This window comes from Triturus cristatus, chromosome 12, assembly GCF_964204655.1.
Source record: "Triturus cristatus chromosome 12, aTriCri1.1, whole genome shotgun sequence".
In the NCBI taxonomy this organism is placed as follows: Eukaryota; Metazoa; Chordata; class Amphibia; order Caudata; family Salamandridae; genus Triturus; species Triturus cristatus.
Window position 1 is genome coordinate 204,423,496 of NC_140595.1, and position 19,681 is coordinate 204,443,176.

At 47.8% G+C, this 19,681-nt stretch overlaps 1 protein-coding gene across 1 annotated transcript in view; it reads right to left on the reverse strand.

The window, feature by feature from the left end:
* GLG1 (golgi glycoprotein 1) overlaps nt 1-19,681 on the reverse strand; it is a 658,311-nt gene that overhangs the window by 160,417 nt on the left and 478,213 nt on the right. Inside the window, exons 18-19 of the mRNA XM_085637427.1 lie at nt 13,310-13,402; nt 12,849-12,986 (exon numbers count right to left, since the gene is read on the reverse strand). Of these exons, the coding sequence (XP_085493553.1) occupies nt 12,849-12,986; nt 13,310-13,402 (231 nt within the window). The remainder of the gene's footprint in view (nt 1-12,848; nt 12,987-13,309; nt 13,403-19,681) is intronic.

Genomic DNA, 19,681 nt, shown 5'->3' on the forward strand with positions numbered 1-19,681 from the left:
CTATCCACCGGGCTATACCGGATTTGGAGATGGGATTGCCTTTATGTGGTGGTGCGAAAGCAACAAAGAGCTGTTTTGTCTTTCGAAAAGGTTTCGTCCTGTCGTTGTAATAAAGCAAGGCTCTTTTGACATCTAAGGTGTGTAGGGCCCTTTCAGCTACGGAGTCTGGGTTTGGGAAAAAGACTGGTAGCTCTACTGATTGGTTAAGGTGGAAAGGGGAAATCACTTTTGGGAGAAATTTAGGGTTTGTCCTAAGAACCACTTTGTTACGGTGTAGTTGTAAGAAAGGTTCCTCTAGTGTAAGGGCTTGTATTTCACTTACTTTTCGTAGGGGAGTGATTGCGATAAGGAAAGCTACCTTCCATGTTAGGAATTGTAATTCACATTTGTGCATAGGTTCAAATGGGGGACCCATAAGTCTTGTTAGAACCACATTGAGATTCCACACTGGGGAAGGTGGTAATCTTGGGGGAAGAATTCTTTTGAGACCTTCCATAAACGCTTTGATGGCTGGTACCTTAAAAAGGGACAGGTGTTGCCTATTTTGCAAGTAGGCTGCTAAGGCTGCTAGGTGTAAACGTATAGAGGAATACGCTAGATTGCATCGTTGCAAGTGTAGTAGATAGCAAATGATGTTTTGGATGGAAGCATCCAATGGATGCATGTTATTAGCGCAGTAGATGGCAAATCGTTTCCATTTCGCGGCATAACACGCTCTAGTAGTAGGTCGTCTGGCTTCCTTTATGATATTCATACAGTCTGGAGGGAGATTGAGCTATCCGAACTCTAAGACCTCAGGAGCCAGATCGCTAGGTTCAGTGTTTGAGGATCTGGGTGTCTGATTTCTCCATGGTTCTGGGTTAATAGATCCGGGGAGAGGCGTAGCTTTTGATGTGGAACTAAAGATAGTTCCAGAAGTGTGGTGAACCACGGTTGACGTGCCCAAGTGGGAGCTACTAGTATTAGTGTTAGCGACTGTTGTTTCAGTTTGCGTACCACAAATGGAACTAGTGGGAGAGGCGGAAAAGCGTACGCAAATCTGCCTGACCAGTTCATCCATAGGGCATTGCCCTTCGACTGTGGGTGTGGAAACCTGGCGGCGAAGGTTGGGCATTTTGTGTTTTCGGGAGTGGCGAACAGGTCTATGTCTGGTTGTCCCCATTTTTGGAAGAAGGGGAGTAGAACCTTGGGGTGTAATTCCCATTCGTGGATCTGCTGTGTGTGGCGACTCAGGAGGTCTGCCACCTGATTGTGGATCCCTGGGAGATGTTCTGCTAACAGGTAGATGTTTTGGGGAATTGCCCATCTCCAGATTTGCTGTGCCAGTTGGGACAGTTGGAGAGAATGTGTCCCTCCCTGTTTCTGTATATAATACATTCTCGTCATGTTGTCTGTGCGTATGAGGACAGTTTTGTTCTTTAGGTGTACCTGAAAGGATTTTAGTGCCAGGAACACTGCTAAGAGTTCCAGGTGGTTGATGTGGAGCAGTTTCTATTGACTGGTCCATCTGCCCTGAGTGGTATGTTGAAGGAGGTGGGCTCCCCACCCCGTGAGAGATGTGTCGGTAGTCAGCACAACTTGTGGAAGAGGCTCTAAGAATGGCCGCCCTTTGGACAGGTTGATGGTGTTCCACCATTTCAGTGAGCGAAGTGAGCGACTGTCCACCAACACCAGATCGGTAAGTTGTCCGTGAGCTTGGTTCCACTGTTGTGCTAGACATTCCTGTAAGGGACGCATTTGAAGTCGTGCGTGTAGGACTATGGAGATGCATGACGCCATCATGCCTAGGAGCTGCATGAACACTCTTGCTGGAAGAGATGGATGAGTTTGAAATTGAGAGATGAGATTTTGTATACTGGCTATCCTGGCAGTGCTGGGATAAGCAATGGCTTTGGATGCATCTATGGTTGCTCCTAGATACTGATGTAAGTGGGAAGGTTGTAGGTGGGATTTGGGGTAGTTGATAGTGAATCCCAAATCGTGGAGAGTTTGAATCGTGCGATGAGTGTGGAGAACGCATTTTTGGTGTGTATTGGCTTTTATGAGCCAATCGTCCCGATAGGGGAAGACATGGATCTGTTGTCTTCTGAGGTGCGCTGCCACGACTGCTAGGCACTTGGTGAACACTCTGGGTGCTGTTGTTACTCCGAATGGGAGAACTGTAAATTGATAGTGTTGCCCATCTACCACAAATCGTAGATATTTTCTGTGAGCGGGATGCATAGGGATGTGAAAGTATGCGTCCTTGAGGTCTAATGTGGTAAGGAAGTCTCCCTGTTGTAAAAGTGGGAGGACTTGTTGGAGGGTGGTCATATGAAAATGATCCAAATGTATATACTGGTTTAGTAGTCTGAGATCCAGTATGGGCCTTAGTGTTTTGTCCTTTTTGGGAATGAGGAAGTATAGAGAATATACCCCTGTTCCCTGATGTTGAAGAGGGACTGGTTCTATCGCATGTTTTTGTAACAGGGATTGAACTTCTTGTTTGAGAGAGAGATGATGCGAGGACATTGGACGTTGTTTGGGTGGTATGTTTGGGGGGGATTGTATGAGTTCGAGGCAGTAGCCAGACTGGATAATTTGTCTTACCCACCTGTCTGTGGTGATGGAAGTCCAGACAGGTAGGAATTGTTGGAGCCGCCCCCCGACCGGAGTGGAATGGTCTGGGGGGAGTGGTGGCAAGTCACTGTTTAGTGGCTGGGGAGGTGCGGGTGTTATTGTTGTTGCCCCGCCCTCGACCTTTGTTATTGTTTCCCGCGATAACCTCCTCGGAAATATCCTCTGTTAGGGGATGTTTGTCCCGAATTTTTAAAGGTGGATGTGGTCTCAGTTCCCGTGTTTTTGGAGCCTCCTCTATAAAAGGAGCGACGAAAGGAACCCCGGGTTTGAGGAGACTGCAGTGCTCCCATAGACTTGGCAGTTTCATTATCCTTTTTCATTTTCTCCAATGCAGTATCCACCGCAGGGCCAAATAACTGCTCTTGGTTGAAAGGTTGAGCCAGAATTGCGGTTTGAACCTCCGGTTTAAAACCGGAAATACGGAGCCAGGCATGTCGTCTGAGTAAGACGCTAGTATTGACCGCCCTAGAAGCAGTGTCTGCCGCATCTAAGGCGCATTTAATGGAGGCATTAGATAATAATTTGCCTTCTTGGATGAGGTCAGAGGCCTGGGACTTAAAAGGTTCAGGCAGATGTTGCATAAGGTCCTCAAGTTGGTCATAATGCGCCCTATCATACCGGGCTAACAGGGCCTGGGTATTCGCAATACGCCAATGGTTCGCCGCCTGCGCGGCGACCCGTTTGCCTGAGGCCTCTAAAAGCTTAGACTCCTTGTCCGGGGGAGGCGTTTCTCCAGTTGTCTGTGAGTTAACGCGCTTCCTGGCATTTGATACGACCAAGGAGTCTAAAGGGAGCTGGGCTTTAATGTATGCAGGGTCCTGCGGAGCTGGTCGGTACTTTTTTTCGATGCGTGGGTTGAGAACCCTAGCTCGAACAGGGTCTTTAAAGACTTCAGTGGCATGCTTTATAACCCCTTTGATCATGGGCAGTATGTGAACAGTTTTTTGTGACTGCTCAAAAGTATCGAGGAGAAAGTCCTCTTCAAGGGCGTCTGTGTGCATTGTGACACCGTGGAATGTTGCTGCCCTATTTATAAGTTGGCCAAATCCTAAGTGGTCATCAGGAGGGGAGGGCTTGGAGGGGTAGGTAGTGGGGTCAGGCATGTCAGGTATAGGGTAAGACCAGTCATCTACGGGTGCTGTGTCTGGGAACGTAAAAAGGTCGTTTGGATCAACAGGATCATTAAATAAATCAGGGTCCGACCCTCCCCCCAAGTCATCATTATCATCCTGTGGAGGAGGTGAATGATAGGGGGATGGTAAAGGAGGAGGAGGGGGGGGGGGGGGGGGGGGGGACGGGTTAGGAGGTAATAAAGGAGAGGAAGGACGAAGTGGTGATGTAGCACAGTCCTTCTTCCGTATGGGAGCTGGAGGTGGTGTGATGTCCAGCTTCCGTTTCCTGTATGGGACGGCAGTCACATGTCCGGTTTCGGGATTGATGTAGATCCGTTTTTGAGTAGGATCTGGGCGAAAAAGTTCATCTGGCTCCGAAGGCGGCGGTGGTGGTGACCGTTTCGGGTCTTTATGAACTTTTTCCGGTGTGGACGGAGTTTTCTGTACCGATGGATTTTTCGGTGCCGACAGAGGTTTCGGCGTCGATGGATTTTTCGGCGTCGATGGAAATTTCGGCGCCAATGGAAATTTCGGCGCCAATGGAAATTTCGGCGCCAATGGAAATTTCGGCGCCAATGGAAATTTCGGCATCGATGTCGAAGAACGTTTCGGCGCCGGTGGAGACTTCGGTGCCGAGGAACGTTTTGGTGCCGAAGGAGATTTCGGTCTTGAAGCCTGTTTCGGTGCAGACAGTGGAGTTTTCGGTGCCGAAGGTGTTATAGGCACAATCACATGAGGTTTGCTCGAGCCCGAGCCACCTACAGGCTTAGATGTCTTCGGAGCCGGGCCCGAGGGCGGGGCTTCTGAAGAGGATTTCCGGTCTCGACTGGGCCCAGCTGGCGGAGTCTTGACCAATGTCTTTTTGGATGGGGCAGGGGCATGGGGGTTGGTACTCACACGCTGCCCTGGAGTGAGGAGGTCATCGGAATAGTCGGCCTCGGACACGATCGAGATCTTCGGTGTCATCTTCAGGAACATCCTGAGCAAAGATGTCCTCCGGTTCTGGAGCTGGTTTGGCCATAAAATGGCGTCGAGCTCTTCAGTCCCGGAGGGTCTTCTTGGAACGGAAAGCGGAACAAGCTGGACAGGTCGATTCGTTGTGTTCCGGCGACAGGCAGAGGTTACAAACCACGTGGTGATCACTGTGGGGGAACTTCGCTCCACACCGGGGGCATTTCTTGAAGGGTGTCCTGTCCATCAGCCGCTTCCGGAACCGGTCCGAGATGATTTCGATGTCGATGGAAAGAAGATTGAAGAATTAAATCGATTGCTGAAAGTTTTCTGCTGGAGCGGAAAAAAGTTCATCCAAACCCAATGGCGGAAAAAAAACAATCTGACGATGGAGTGGATGCCCATGCGCACTGTTGTCCAGGGGAGGAGTCACCAACCTCGTGACCAAAGGCTTCTTCCGAAGACGACAACAACCTGCAATCATCCGAGCCCAACACCAGATGGCGATCTTATCCTCAGTGTGTGATCTGCAGCTCATATGCCTCGAACAAAGAAAAAACCACCAATCTTCAGCGCAGCCGGGGAGCGAACAGGCCGCGCGGTGACCCGGCCAGTTAGCATTAGTACCCACCCCGCATGAAGCAGGACCAGAGAGGCGGTCCGGGGGTGCAGACCCGTAACTCAGCCAGGAAGAAAGTAGCTCCTCAGTGAGGCTGCCCTGAAATCGCGCCGCAGCAAGGTACCAACATAGACTCCAAGCAACAATTATGGGCACACAGTAAAGGGGCTAATACAGACATCGGTAAACAGACACCCACACCCGCCAAGGCAGGCAGAGTGGACGCAGCGGAGGAACCGCTTAGTGACGTGATTAGTTACCACAGGCCGCCAAATCTAGCAGGTGGGTAAGGGAAAAAAAAAACAAAAAAAAAACGACTGGTGCCCTGATAGAAGCCCGGCATCTACCCAGTTTAGTTAGCTCTATGTTGGCCCAGCACTAAAGGTAGAAGAGGGACTATTAAGAACAAGCGCTGCCCAGACGCAACGGGAGAAGATGCGCAGGTGGCATAAGTGGACAGCACTGACCCACTACATTCAGCAGGCACCAGACAGTCTGCTGACAGCCAGTTGTGCACAGGAAGGGCAGCCCCGCACTTCCCTCAGATCACTACGCCACGCCTGAACCCCGAAGTGACTGAAATGGCAGGGGGCAAAGGAAGTAAGGCAACGCTGCAGGCCAAGTTAGATAAATATGCCTGGAATAAGAATGGTGGAGATCATGACTCAGTCAAATCAACAGGACAAGAGAAGGGACTAGTTTCCGACAACCAAACCGAGCCAACGCTCAAGGATATCATGACCGCCATCGCAGATGTGCAAACCTCCCTGGAATCCAGGATAGACAGTCAATATTAAAATATCTCATGTTCGTGCTGACCTCAGAAAAATGGACACGAGAGTCAAAGAAGTCTAAGAGGTCACTAAAGCGCTCTCATCTGACACGTCCCAACTCGCAAAACAAGTGCAACAACTAATCGAAAAGCAAGAAAAGTTGGAGACACAACTGGATTATTATGAGGGTCGGGTGCGCAGGAACAACGTGCAAATCTTGGGTGTCCAGAACGAGCAGAAGGCCTGACAGCGAACCTGTTCGTTGAGGATTTAGTCACCAAACACTTGCAAGCAAAAGGGGTCTCTCGCTATTTTACTATTGAACGAGCACACCGAGTACCCGGAGGTCGACCTAAGGCCGGGGCTCCTCCACGTCCAATTGTCGCCAGAGTTTTTAATTTCAGAGACCGGAACGCCATCCTGCAAACAGCGTGCTGCGCTCCTACGGTAAAATTGGAAAATAGCGTGGTTACCTTTTTCCCCCCCAGACTTCACGATTAAAGCCCAAAGGCAGAGACGCAGTTTCCTGGACGTCAGAGTGCTCAGAGACCGGAATATAAGATATGCTAGGATATTCCCGGCAAAACTGCGCATCAAGGACAACGGAAATAACTTCTCCGAGCCAAAGGAGGTCTGGGACTGGCTTGAAGGCTGGAAAAAATTCGGGAACTCCAACAAAGACAGACATGCAGGGCCTAGAGGGAATCGGACCAGACCTCCCCAGGAATCCGGAGACTGAGTAGGGCGAGAAGTGGACACCTCGGGCTCTGGAAGCTAGGAACACAAATAAAACGGACCTGGTAAAGCTGAAGATACCGTGTCGGAGGACATTGGTGGGTAGGAACTTTGGTACATAAAGCACAAACTCACAGCATAATATCACTGCTGAACGCTGCCCCATGCCATTGTGATGTATAAATGTGACAAAGGGTCGGGGTGGGGGGGGGGGGGGGGTGGTGAAGCTGACCCAAAGGTACCATCACTCATGGGGGGGCGGCCAGGGGTCGACAGGCGCTCTGCCTTGTTGGGGAAGTGGATAGTTTTAAATCCACTGGCAGGAAAGCAGGGAGTGGGGGCAAGTTGTGGGTGAGGAAGGGGGGGGGGGGGTGTAGTTCAGTTACAGGTCATGTTCCTATGTTCCCTGAATCACTCGATTCTGTACACAGGTACCAACCTAGAGTACACATGTACCTCATATTCGCGAGCCACGCAAGACACAGCGATTACCATTAAAAGATTCCACAGATGTGACCCTGCATGACACTTGGGCACTAGATGCCAGATATGCAGTCAGATATCCCCCAATTTTGACTATACCATGGCTCCACACAACAGTTTTAAAAATCCTCACATGGAATGTAAATGGCCTTGGGGACAAACTGAAAAGAAGCATAGTGTTACAGTATCTTAATTGGCAAGCCCCAGATGTAGTCCTGCTGCAAGAAACGCACTTGGTGGGCAATAACTTCAAAGCATTTAACAGATGGGGTTATAAGCTGGCGGTTCATGCGGGGTTTCATTCCGGATCTAGAGGCACGAGTATGCTAATCCATAAACACCTGGGACAAAGTATACGAAGAACTTGGGCTGACCCCCAGGGGAAGTCTGAAATCCTGGAGGCTATCTGGGAAGGGAAAGCGATAAATGTAGTATCAGTGTATGCCCCACCTCCACTCGGTAGGTCAGTACTGGCAGACCTGGGAAAGATAATTCTTAATTTACCAGTCAGTTCTCTGATCCTGGGAGGGGATTTTAATGTCACTGGATGACACGATAAACCGCCTGCCACCCCAACACCAGAATAGGGTAATCTCACCACTATTAGACTTTAACGCCGTAGGACTAGTAGACATCTGGAGACACTTTAACCCAAATACACAGAACTTCACCTTTTCGAATGCTCATAAGAGCCTTTCCCGAATTGATTATCTCTTAACTCACTCCAAAGATATAGGTCAGTTCAGGGAACCACACTGTCTACCGAGAGGCATCTCGTATCACTCCCCAGTATGGGCTGTATTCACCTTTAATCAACATCGACACAAGGCCGCGTTAACACTGAATCCTTGGCTCCTAAAAGTCCCAGATATAAAGGAAACGATTATACAACAGTCAGAAAACTATTTTAAAGAAAACGAAGGCTCAGTAGACTCTTCACAAATACTATGGGAGGCCTACAAGACAGTGGTGAGGGGACAGGCTTTAGTGCTTAAAATAGGAAATATCAGGAATCAAAGAGAAAATAGAACAACGAGGAAGAGCTTTATAATTTTGAAACTGAATATACACAGACCCCAGACGTGTCCACTAGACAGAAGCTGCATATTTAACACCACAAATATAAAGCCATGGTTGAGGAAATAGCCAGGGCTAAACATATGGCCACCCATCATAAAATATATGAATTTGGAGACAGAGCAGGTAGATTGCTAGCCTGGCTTGAGAAAAAGGAACAAGCCGACCGCTGGGACCCCCGGATTCGCATCAATGATGCTCACAGCCTCACAGACCAGCAAGAGATTGCCGAAGCATCTGCTGATCACCTCAAACATGCCAATACCTCGCAAGTGACCACAACGGCGGAAGACTTGCGTCAACTGCTGGCAGATATCCCTCTGCCCACCGTGTCACCTACTGACAGGGAGGTGCTAGAGGGAGATATTACCAATGAAGAAATCTGCTCAGCGATTAGAAGCATACAATCAGGGAAGGCGATGAGGCCCAATGGTATCCCCATTGAATACATGAAGTTAGTGGCATCTCAAATTACACCCTTTCTACAAGACATGTATCTCGAAAGCATGAAGAAGGGATCACTTCCGGAAGATACAAGTATGGCCTCAATCGTAGTCATACATGAACATGGGAAACCTTTTAAGTCTCTAGGGTCTTACCGACCTATTTCTTTAATAAATGTGGAAGCCAAAATCTCTGCGAAACTACTGGTATCCTGACTTGCCCCTATCATCGCCTCATTGGTACACGTAGATCAGTCCGGCTTCATGCTCAACCGCAACACTGCCCTGAATCTCCGTCAACTCCATAACCTGCTGGGTCGAAAACACATGATCGCAGATTACGCCACTATACTTTCCTTAGACGCTAAAATGGCGTTTGACACAATTGAATGGACATCTCTTTGAGGTGCTGCTACGACTGGGGTTTGGACCGAAATTTATTGGTTGGATTAAGCTGTTCTATACAGATCTACGAGGGCAAGTTAAAGTAAATAACTGCATATCACAGATATTCCCATTGGGGAGGGGCACAAGGCAGGGGTGCCCCGTCACCATGGATCTCACGGATGCTAGAGCCTTTAGCAACCTGGATTAGAGGAGATAGAGTGCTTAGGGTAATGGAATGGGCTGAGGGACAGGATCTCCCTCTACGCTGATGATATCCTGCTCTACCTAGCAACCACCTAAGCGATCCATACACAGAATCCTTAATATTTTAAAAAATTTCAGAAAATATTCGGGAAATGAAATCAACTGGTCCAAATCGGTGATCTATATACTTCATGGTCCGATTCCGAAGCTCCAGCGAGGATGTGAAGTAACGGTAGCAGAGGAAGGTTTGCGATATCTGGGTATATTCATCACACCAGACTCAACCCTCTTTTGACAATAATCTAGCACCCTCCCTAAATAGATTGCGTAGTGACATGAAACACTGGAGGACACTACCTCAGTCATTTCTGGGCCATGCGGCCCCCTTCAAAATGTTAGCTCTCCCCCGGTTTTGATACATCCTTCAGAAGTGCCCATTCAAAATTCCCGAGTCCTACTTTCAACATATAAACAGTGAAGTCAGTACACTGCTATGGGACGATAAGACACCACGTATAGCTAGGCACAAACTGACTAGAAGCTGGTATGAAGGGGGAATAGTGTTCCCTGATGTGCGCCTTTACTACTGGGCATCACAACAAGTGGTTATCAACCACAGGGTATATTATCCCCAGACAGAACCCGCCTACCAACTTGACCACTATCAGGTAGGGAAAGAGGGGTATAATGGGGCTCTATACTCACAGCCATCGAAGGGCCGCACCATTGGCCCAACTGCCTTAACTACTGACATATGGAGGCAAGCAAATAAAAAAAACTTGGCTGGCAAAATAGGTTGATGCTCGCCACACCATTCTGGTTCACCCAAAAACTCTGCAACCAACCGGGGTTTGATTGATAGGACACCATCGCTATTTCCAATATCAGACACCTATGGAAAAAGGGGAAACTTAAAATTCTCTGAACTCCAAGCAGGATATTCCAATACCTACAAATCCGCCATGCCCTAAATGCAGCACTCCCCGCATCAGAGGAGTTGCTGGAGACATCCCGCCTTGAGGACAGAGTACTATCAGAACTCCTGAAGAAAAAGGCCATATCATTAATATACAGAAAAGTGATCAGCAATATGCCAGACCCACTCCAATCTTTATGTGAACAATGGCAGACTGACATAGGGCCTCTGGAGGACGAATAGTGACAGGACGCAATAGTGTCCCCACGAGAAGCGGCTATTCCATTAAATCTCCGCCTTAGGTTGTGGGCATGGCACAGGATGTGTGCCATGTCGACTCTGTTTTGTCTTGTATCCAGCCACTCAGCCTGCAAGAGCAGTGTGTGTGTGTTAGGGTACAGGGCCTCTAAGGGTGGCACAATGAGTGCTGCAGCCCTTAGAGGCCTTCCCTGGTCACAAGGCCCTGGGTACCATTTACCAGGGGCTGACATGTGGCCAGGGTTTGCCAACACACAAGAAGCCTGCAGCCTCAGAACAAGGTGCCCCCCCCTACTGCGATCAACAGAGGGTAAGATTTCCCGACACCAAAAGGCACCCCTGCACCTGGCGCTCTGTGGCCCCCTGTGCCCAATCCCGGGGTACCTAGCTATCCTCCAACTACCCAACTTACCTCTCGAAGTGGTGGTGGCACCTGAAGAATCTTCGTCCGTGAGCTTGCAGTCTTTTTCCCAACCGGAGCTTTCCCATTGAAATCAATTGAGCGCCCGACGGCTCAAAAGCACCCTGCACCCAGCCGCCCGAGTGGCCCTGGCAATGTAACCTTTGCACCTATCTACTTCCCCATTTGCCCTGAGCAAGTGACCAGGAGCCCAGCTCCCACAGCCGCGTGGCCTGCTAGTCAGCTGCCACCAACCAAGGCCCCCCCTGCCTCCCATAGGATAACATTGGGCTTAACTCACTCTGCACCCGGCTGCCCCTGTGCCGCTGAGGGTGTAACAACTGTACTTACCTGACCCTGGGAGACCTCCGAGTTTATGCCCAGAACCTTAACTCTGCCAGTCGAGTACTTACCCAAAAGCCGATAACTCACTTTTCTTCCATAGGGTAACATTGACTGGTTTCTCTTGAAATTTCTTCTAAGTGTGGAGTTTCTAAACTTTAAAATATTCACTTAAAATCAACCGAGTAACAAAAACGGAAATACTCACCTACTCACCTGCTATTAGGAGAGATCCCAGTACTGGATCTTGGTGCCCAGCACTGACCCTGAAAAGTACTCACAACCGTACTTACCACTAACCCAATTTTCTTCCATAGGAAACCATTGACTTTTTCTGTGAAATTTCTTCTAAGTGCCGATATTTGCAAACTACAAATATTCTTTAAAAATCGTACCAACTGTGAAAACGTAATTACTTACCTGTTTTAGATAGAGGTCCCAGTACTGAGCATAGGAGCCCAGCCCTGGATTACAAAAGTAACAAGAACATACTTTATCCGTAACTTGAATTTCCTTCCATAGGGAACCATTGACTGTTTTTCTATGAAATTTCTTTTAAGTGTCGATTTTGCAAACTTATAAATATTCCTTAAAAATCGCCTGTGTAACTTAACCGAAGTCTCTCAACTGCTTACAGGTGGTACACTAGTGTTGGATCTAGGATCCAACACTGACCTAGAAAAAGTAACCATAACCCCACTTACCTGCTAAGTGAATTTCCTTCCATAGGATAACATTGGTAATTTGATCAGAAAAAGTTTTTAAGTGTCAACTTTAAAAAAAGCAAAATATTGCTTAGAAATCACAACAGTAACTTAACCAAATGTACTCACTTGTTTCCAAGAACTGTCCCAAGACTGAATCTAGGATCCAGTCCTGGAGTAAGAAAATTAATCCTGAAAGTAATTAATTGCATATAACTTCCCATTGAGCTCAATGTATTATTGTTTTTGAAATTGTGTTGCCTATTGCAACAACCTGTAACTATTACCTACAAAAGTAAATTGCATATTGCAACAGTATTTAACTAAAGCATCTCATTCTGAGAAAGTATATTTTGATACCTTTTGTTGGTTCTAAAATAAAACAACCATATTTTTTTTATTTAAACCATTGGCCAAGAGTTCAGTTCTTGAGTGTGTGAGACCATTTGCTGCCTGAGTGTGTACAACAAATGCTTTACACTGTCCTCTGATACTGCCTTACTGCTCGACCAAGCTACCCCTTTAGAGAGTACGGTTATATCTAACTTTAGCCTCTGCCAAACCTCGCGGGACTGTGGAATCTGTGCACACTGTACCTATTTGGGAACAGTATATACAGAGACACATTCTCACAGTCTCATTTTCAATTCACCGTCCAAGATTGGGAGTGTGTGATAAACACTTTAGTTCCAATAATCAGGTCAACTTTCTAAAGGGTTTGTGAAGCAAAGAGGAAGGAGCTGTTGTGTACGGTCGCCATGCCAGATCAAAGTGGAGTGAAAATCTATTAACACACAAGCATGAAGCTCCCTCAAGCAGTCTCACCTTGATCATCTGTTTGCAAACTCTCATGAGTGTGTAGTCAAGCTCTGGGTCCATCATCTCGTTCTCTTGCAGCTTGAATACTTTCTGATGACAGCGTTGGGTCAGCTGCTTCCTATGCTCCTTCAGACACTCTATGATCTGCAGAAGCAACGGTAAAGGAATGTGATAATGGACCAAGGAAAATTAATAGCGCATCTCATGCCCTCTCAAAGTCAATACATAATGGTCTCAAAATTAGTAGAATACAGACAAGCAAAATCAAAAAGAAATGTTTCCATCGTAGGTTATTTTGATAGTGACCAGTTACTGCCTAATATGCAGTTCCTATTTTTTGGAAAGGGTCTCGTTTCAGTCGGAATTCATCATATTCTCATCATATTGCCATTCAAGGGTCCATAGGGGACTTTCAAATGAATTTGCTTGGGGTTGTGTTCTGCTAGCTAGAAGTTAGTGAAAATTACCTGAGCATTCCCAAAGGGTTCATTCTGGCAAAAGTTGTGGATGTCAGTTTTACAAGACTCGTACAGCTCTGGCTCCAGGCGAATGTCTTCAGACTGCAAAGCAAAGTGTGCCATTGAAAGGAAATATCAATATGCATTCTACAGCAGTAAAGAAAATCCCACTTGTAACTAATAGCTATATCTATGTTGTTCCCCATCTCTACAGACACTTTCGCTTGTTGAATATTCACCAAAACGTTTAAAATGTTTATACGTGATCCACAGACATGAAATATAAACACTACAGCCTACCTATTATATCTAGTAGCCTTCATCACAGGCAATGTTTTGCAATGTAAAGCAAAGAGTGCTGCCATTAGGCCATCAACAGTATTTATTTTAGCAACCCAACACCAGTGATAGGGAGTGATTTTTTACCGCCAATTTCCCACCTACCCCCACCCACCCAACCAGTGCTTAGATTTACATCACTATCAACGCTGCCCACTGCAAGACTGGACGGAATAATTTATACAAAACTGAAGTGTGTAGCAAGTACTTCACCACAACCCTCCTAACATTCACAGCTTGAAGAAAAACAAATTAGGGGACTTTTTTTCCAATGTGAGGTCCAATGGCCTGGACTGAAACTGAGCAATCAACCTGGTGCCAATGTTTAACCTTCATTTTACTAGATTTCTTTTTTACTCAATTTCTCCATTTTATTTTACTTAACCAAAACAAGTACTGCATTGTGACACCTAATACTGTTTAGAAGGCTATGAGGAAACAGGCAGACGAAGAGCACTCTTGTATGCATCAGCTGCAGAAAAGACTCATGGTAACTATATTGAGCCTGGAGCTCTCCGCTGGTTTGTCACACACAAAGTTGTTAACCATTTTACTTAACTTTGGTAACACTCTTTCTGGTGGATACTTTAACTGCAGATTATTTACCTTTTAAATTCCCCAGGCACCAGACTGGATCTGTAATTTGCTCCTGCAATAATTCTACCTTATTGGAAGGTAATGCTTTGACTTCTTGGGGGCCTCGTCCAACCTCTGGAAATTGCAACATCGATCAACATATAGGCATCACCTTTGCAACTGGACATCAGCTACCAACATACCTGGCACGCCCTCTCACAACGAGCAACCAACAAATGCTTGTCAGTCTGTGTATACGAACTAAAATGATACATTTGGACCTATCAAAAGTTCATTACATAAACAGGCGGATATGGTCAGTGAGTGGCACCAATCATGGACAGGGTCATTTTGCCACGAAAGCCTGTCAGTGACTCATTAAAAGGCAGTAAAAGTTCAGAGGTACTAGGATCTGGCTATAAAATTTCAGTTAACAGAAATGGCTTAGGGCCTAATTTAGACTTTATCGGAGATATCACCAGCCTGCAGCTGCGGCGGTTGGGAGAACGCCGCCTAGCTGTCAGCATCCCGACCACTGGAGGTGTTGTGGCGGCATGCTTCCGCTCAGAGAGCCTGATGTGCATGCCACCACAGTGCAGCCCCACTTGCAAGTCAGATGAACTGATGCCATGTACCATGTTGTGCATGGCACACAGTGCACGAACAGCAGTGCAGGCATACAGGGGTACACACTTACGTCCCTATCTTCAATTCCCAATGGGCCAAATTGGCCACGGGGTCCTTTTTGCGGCTTTTTCCCTTCCTTTCCCCTGACCTTTTCATGAAAAGGTCAGTGGAAAGGTAGGTTGTAATGGCCTCGGCGGTGCCGATGCTGGCACCACCTCCACTGACTGCAGTTGTCCACACCGCCGCAGGAGTTCAGCTCTTGGCGGTGGTTAGACTGTGGTCTCACTGCCCACATTGTAATCCAGCAGTCGGACCACCAGATATGCAGATTGACCCGCCAAAAAGTGACGGCAGGCCCAGGACTGCCAAAGTCTAAATTAGGCACTTAGTCTCTACAGTAGACATCTGCAACTCCAAGGCCTCCCCAACACACTACAATGAAAGTGGTGGTCTCTTGAGTCAGAGGGCACAACAGCATGTGCAATTTTGTCTTAGGTGGTGTGTCTAGACCACTAGCATTTTGAAGATCAAGGTATTGCTCAGCATCAGTATAAATATGGAGAGCAACTCGTCCACTTTCTCGTCGCCATCTTTATTGCGTGGAACATTAAGAACCTGGATGGTGTCAGATAAAATAATTTCCAGTATCCATCTTTAATACTGGAATCTAGACAGATGCACCATATGGGAATGCTACCAAACTATGCATAAAAACACAGTTTTCATGCACGTCATGGTCCAAAATCTAGATGAACTTTCTTCCAGATCTGGAATTTGTGCATCTGGAGCTTTGGCAGGCAAGAACCAGTCAGAACTAGCATGGCTTGCAGCAAAGAAGTCTAAGCACAGCCCGGTGTAGGAAGGTGGATATCTGACTATGGTTACCCCCAACTTTTTGCCTAGTGTCTAGCTGGTTTTTCGACTTAGTTGGCCTGAGATCCTGCCATTCAGGGTCTCAGGCTGTCTGCTCTCTCTTTAAAATGGACTCCATGTACCCTAGGTACATAACCAATTGGTAAGGATCACCTTATTGGACCCTGTACAGTGTACCCTAGGTACCCAGGGCATAGGTGTACCCTAGGCCTCCCAGGGGCTGCAGCATGTATTATGCCACCCCTGGTCTGGCCTTCCAATCAGACACAACTGGCTGATCACTCAGCTGGGGCAAGGTCGTGTAATCACCCCTTGCTTAGATATAGTATACCTATATCTACCTTATATATAGACACATGTGTACCTATCAGCCACTCCTATGGCAGGCCTTAACAATCTTGGAGGCAGAGTGCTTGGTAACATGTGCGATGGTGCTCTAGCATGAGCTGAGCCTGTCTTCAGCTTTCGGAACCATGTCCTTATAGCTGTTCTATGATATAGCCTACCATATACTCTTAAAGTGCCTTATAATCTTAAACGGTTATGGTAACTATGGTTTGGCTTTATCAAAACATGTCGTGTAAGGTGTCTAACACTTTGGAATAATACCCCCATACCATTTCTGGTGATGAGGATATTATTCCTCCCTTCTAGAGGGAGAGACATGTTAAAATCCTACTTTGCTGTTTAACTCTCACCAAAGCCTCAGCATCACAAAATGGATGCTGCTGCCACAGACACGAGTCTGACCTCCTGCTGCTGGGAGCCCTCCCAGCCAGGGAGGCCTGGACAATAGGTTCCCTGCTTGGGGAGGTGCTAGCACCTCCCCAGACAGATTTTAGTGTATTGGGGCAGGGAGGGCTGAAAGGGATGAGACATGCCTGGGGCACACAGGGTGCTCCATGCATAGTCCAGTTGAAACCGGTGCTGGGGCACTCCAGCCCCAGTCCTGGCGCGAAACTGGACAAAGGGAAGGGGGTGTAACCACCCCCCTCCCAGGTCCCACCCATAAGGCATGACCTAGCAGGTATCCCAGCCCCCCAGATTAGTATAAGAGTGGTAGCTGGGCCCCAGGAGATTAGATTATCCTGAACCTGCAACTTGAACAGAAACTCTGGACCTTCGACATTCGACGAAAGAAGAAGACTGAAGAATCTCCCTTGTGGCCAAGGAGTGGCTACCCTGTGCAAACAGGCACCATCAAGAGACTACCCTTTGCTTTGCTCCAGTTCTACGAGGGACCGACTGCAGAGCCCGACCAGAGCCTTGACTTCCAGACTTCTCCGACCCTGATCCACATCCACAGCCGTGCTGAGATCCGTGGAGGCGACGAGACACGTGGGACCGGCTACCTGGGAAAAGTGGCTAGTATCTTCAAGCGCAGCTTCTGAGGCACCCTCGAAGTTGTGCACCGGGGATTGAGAAGCCCCAAGCACCATCTGCACCGAAGATCAGCCCCCCACACTCCACGAGTCCTGCGTGGGGCCCTTCTGCATTTTCCTGCTTGCCGCGTCTGTCCGGTTGCTTGCCCGCTGGTTAATGGCCTCTGTGACGACGCACCCTGAAATCTTCAGCGCTGGTTTGGCTCCTCCAGACTGGCTCCCGCTTCTCTGCAAAGAAGAAGCACCCCAGACCCTCCTGGTCTGCACCAGAAGCAAGTCCTCCGTTCTTCGTGGGTTCCGCTTGCCAAGGCTTGGTGAGTCCTAGTCCAACTTCGACGCCGCCGACAGCAAGAGCCTTCGTGGGACAGCTCGCCTCCTGGTCGTCCTCGATGTTCCCTGGTCCTCGTGGCTGCAGCGACAAGCTTCACCTTCACCTGCAATCTTCACGACATCGCCTAGTTCCTTCCTGGTTCCACGTGGTCACTGGCTAGTGACCTTGACTCTGTCCCCTCTGCTTGCAGGTATCCTTTCTTCCTGATCCCAGCCTTGGGAACCACCGGACACTCTTCACTGACTGCCTGTCAGCATCTTTCTTCAGGCATTCATAGGAGTCGACGACGAAACCCGACGCAACTTCATCCCTATGCACCCGCAGCCTGTGGGCTAGGTAACTTGGGTACTCCGGGGCTCATCAGGATAGTGACTATCCTAGTGTCTAGTTTTCCAGTCTCGACTTCCTAGCTACTCCGGAAGTGTCCTAAATCTACTTAATTCAAAACTGTACTATTTCTATCTATTATACGCATTATGCGTGAGTGTTTCCACTCTGCACCTGAATCCCGTGGGCATCCCACTTCCTAACCTTTGGTAGTATAGTGTAGCCCCAGCGATTCCCTAGGCCTAGGCCTATCCTATTTCCGTGACAGTGGTCCTTATACCACTTACTTAGTATATGGTTTGCGTGGCCCCTAGGGCCTAACTGTATTACTTACCTGTGTGACTTAATGTATGCATAAATAAGACTGTGTTGTACTTACCTCTAATCTCATAAAGAGTGCTGAGGGTTTGTCTAGAATAAATACACTTTATTTTATATATATATATCTGTTGTGGTGTCCTTTCATTTGGTATTCAAGGGATTATATATGGTATCACAGCTGGCTTCACATGCCATTCAGAGTTTAGCCTAAGACTGCTCTTGTCCATGCTACCACTAGGATAGCTGGTCTATAAGGTTGACTTTACAACCAATCACCATAAGGGTATTTGGACTGATATAAGGTGTACACTAGAACTAGTGACATCATACATCAGGCCAACTTCTCATACCCGGTACCAGCAAGGATCTCGGCACAGGTCCAGTGGGGTTCCGCCAGGTGGTTTACCAACAGAGAAATTCCTTGATGGGTCCGTCACTTTTTGAGGGAGAGAGCCTCTTGACACAGGAACCAAGACCTCACTACGCCGTGCTTGTTGCAGTATCACATAGCAATGGTGTTGTTCGTGAGCACCTGCACTAGCCTGCCTTTGATGGACAGTAAGGCCTTTAATGCCAAGTAATTTGTGCTCAACAGATATTAAGTCGAGTCTCCGCAAGAGACCAGAGTCCTCTAATCTACACCTCTCCCAGATGAGCTCCCCAAACCTAGAAGAGATTCTTCCCTGATCACCATCCCCTTTAGGTGGAATGAGAAAGGTTTGCCAAAAGGCTATGGATTTCCTGCTGTACAGACAGGTGTTCCTCCATCAGCTGATCGGATGGTGGTGCAAGGTGTAGTGAGGCAGACAGAAAAGGAAGGTCATAGCCTCGAAGGACTATTTGGAGGACTTACTTGTCTGAAGTGAAGCGACGACCTGCAACAATTGGAGGAATTATCAGATCCTGCCTCCAACCGGATGGCTATATGCAGGCAAGGGCACAATAAGGAGGCTGTGCAGCTGCAGATGCTCAAGGAGCGATGGACTGAGATGTACGCTGTGAGGCACAGAGAAGGGTGGTAGTCCCTCTGGGTTGAGGCCTTTGAACACGCAGTGAGAGGGACGTCTCCTTGCGGGCTTAAAACCTCTTTAGGGTAGAGTCTACCTCATCTTCAAACAAACTGGTCCAACCCGAAAGGAAAATCCATGAGCTTGGCCTGTAGATCGCTAGAGAAACCGGATAATTTAAGTCATGGCAGCAAATAGATACCAAAGTGACCACCGCCCCTGCAATGAGTCAGTGTTATTCAGGCCCGACTTTATACCACGCCTGGGGGCTTTTTGCCCATTACTGAGAACCTGCTTAAAGTGTGCCTCCGATACATGGGGGAAATGACCTGAGCATTATCCCAAAGAGAGTGTATGCAATGGTCAGTAGACAGTTGGCATTAAATGATTTGAGTGGCATACTTACCGCTGAAAATATTCTTTTCCCCATGCCTCCAATCGTTTGGTTCCTCTGTCAGTCAAGAGTGTTGAGAATGACCCATGCAACTGGCTTGAGGAGAACGAAGCTTGGATTATCATGCTCTCCAAGGCTGAGCTGGAAAAAACTCTGGGCGTCCTGGAGTGCCACAATGGCATTACTAACCTAGTAACAAAGTTA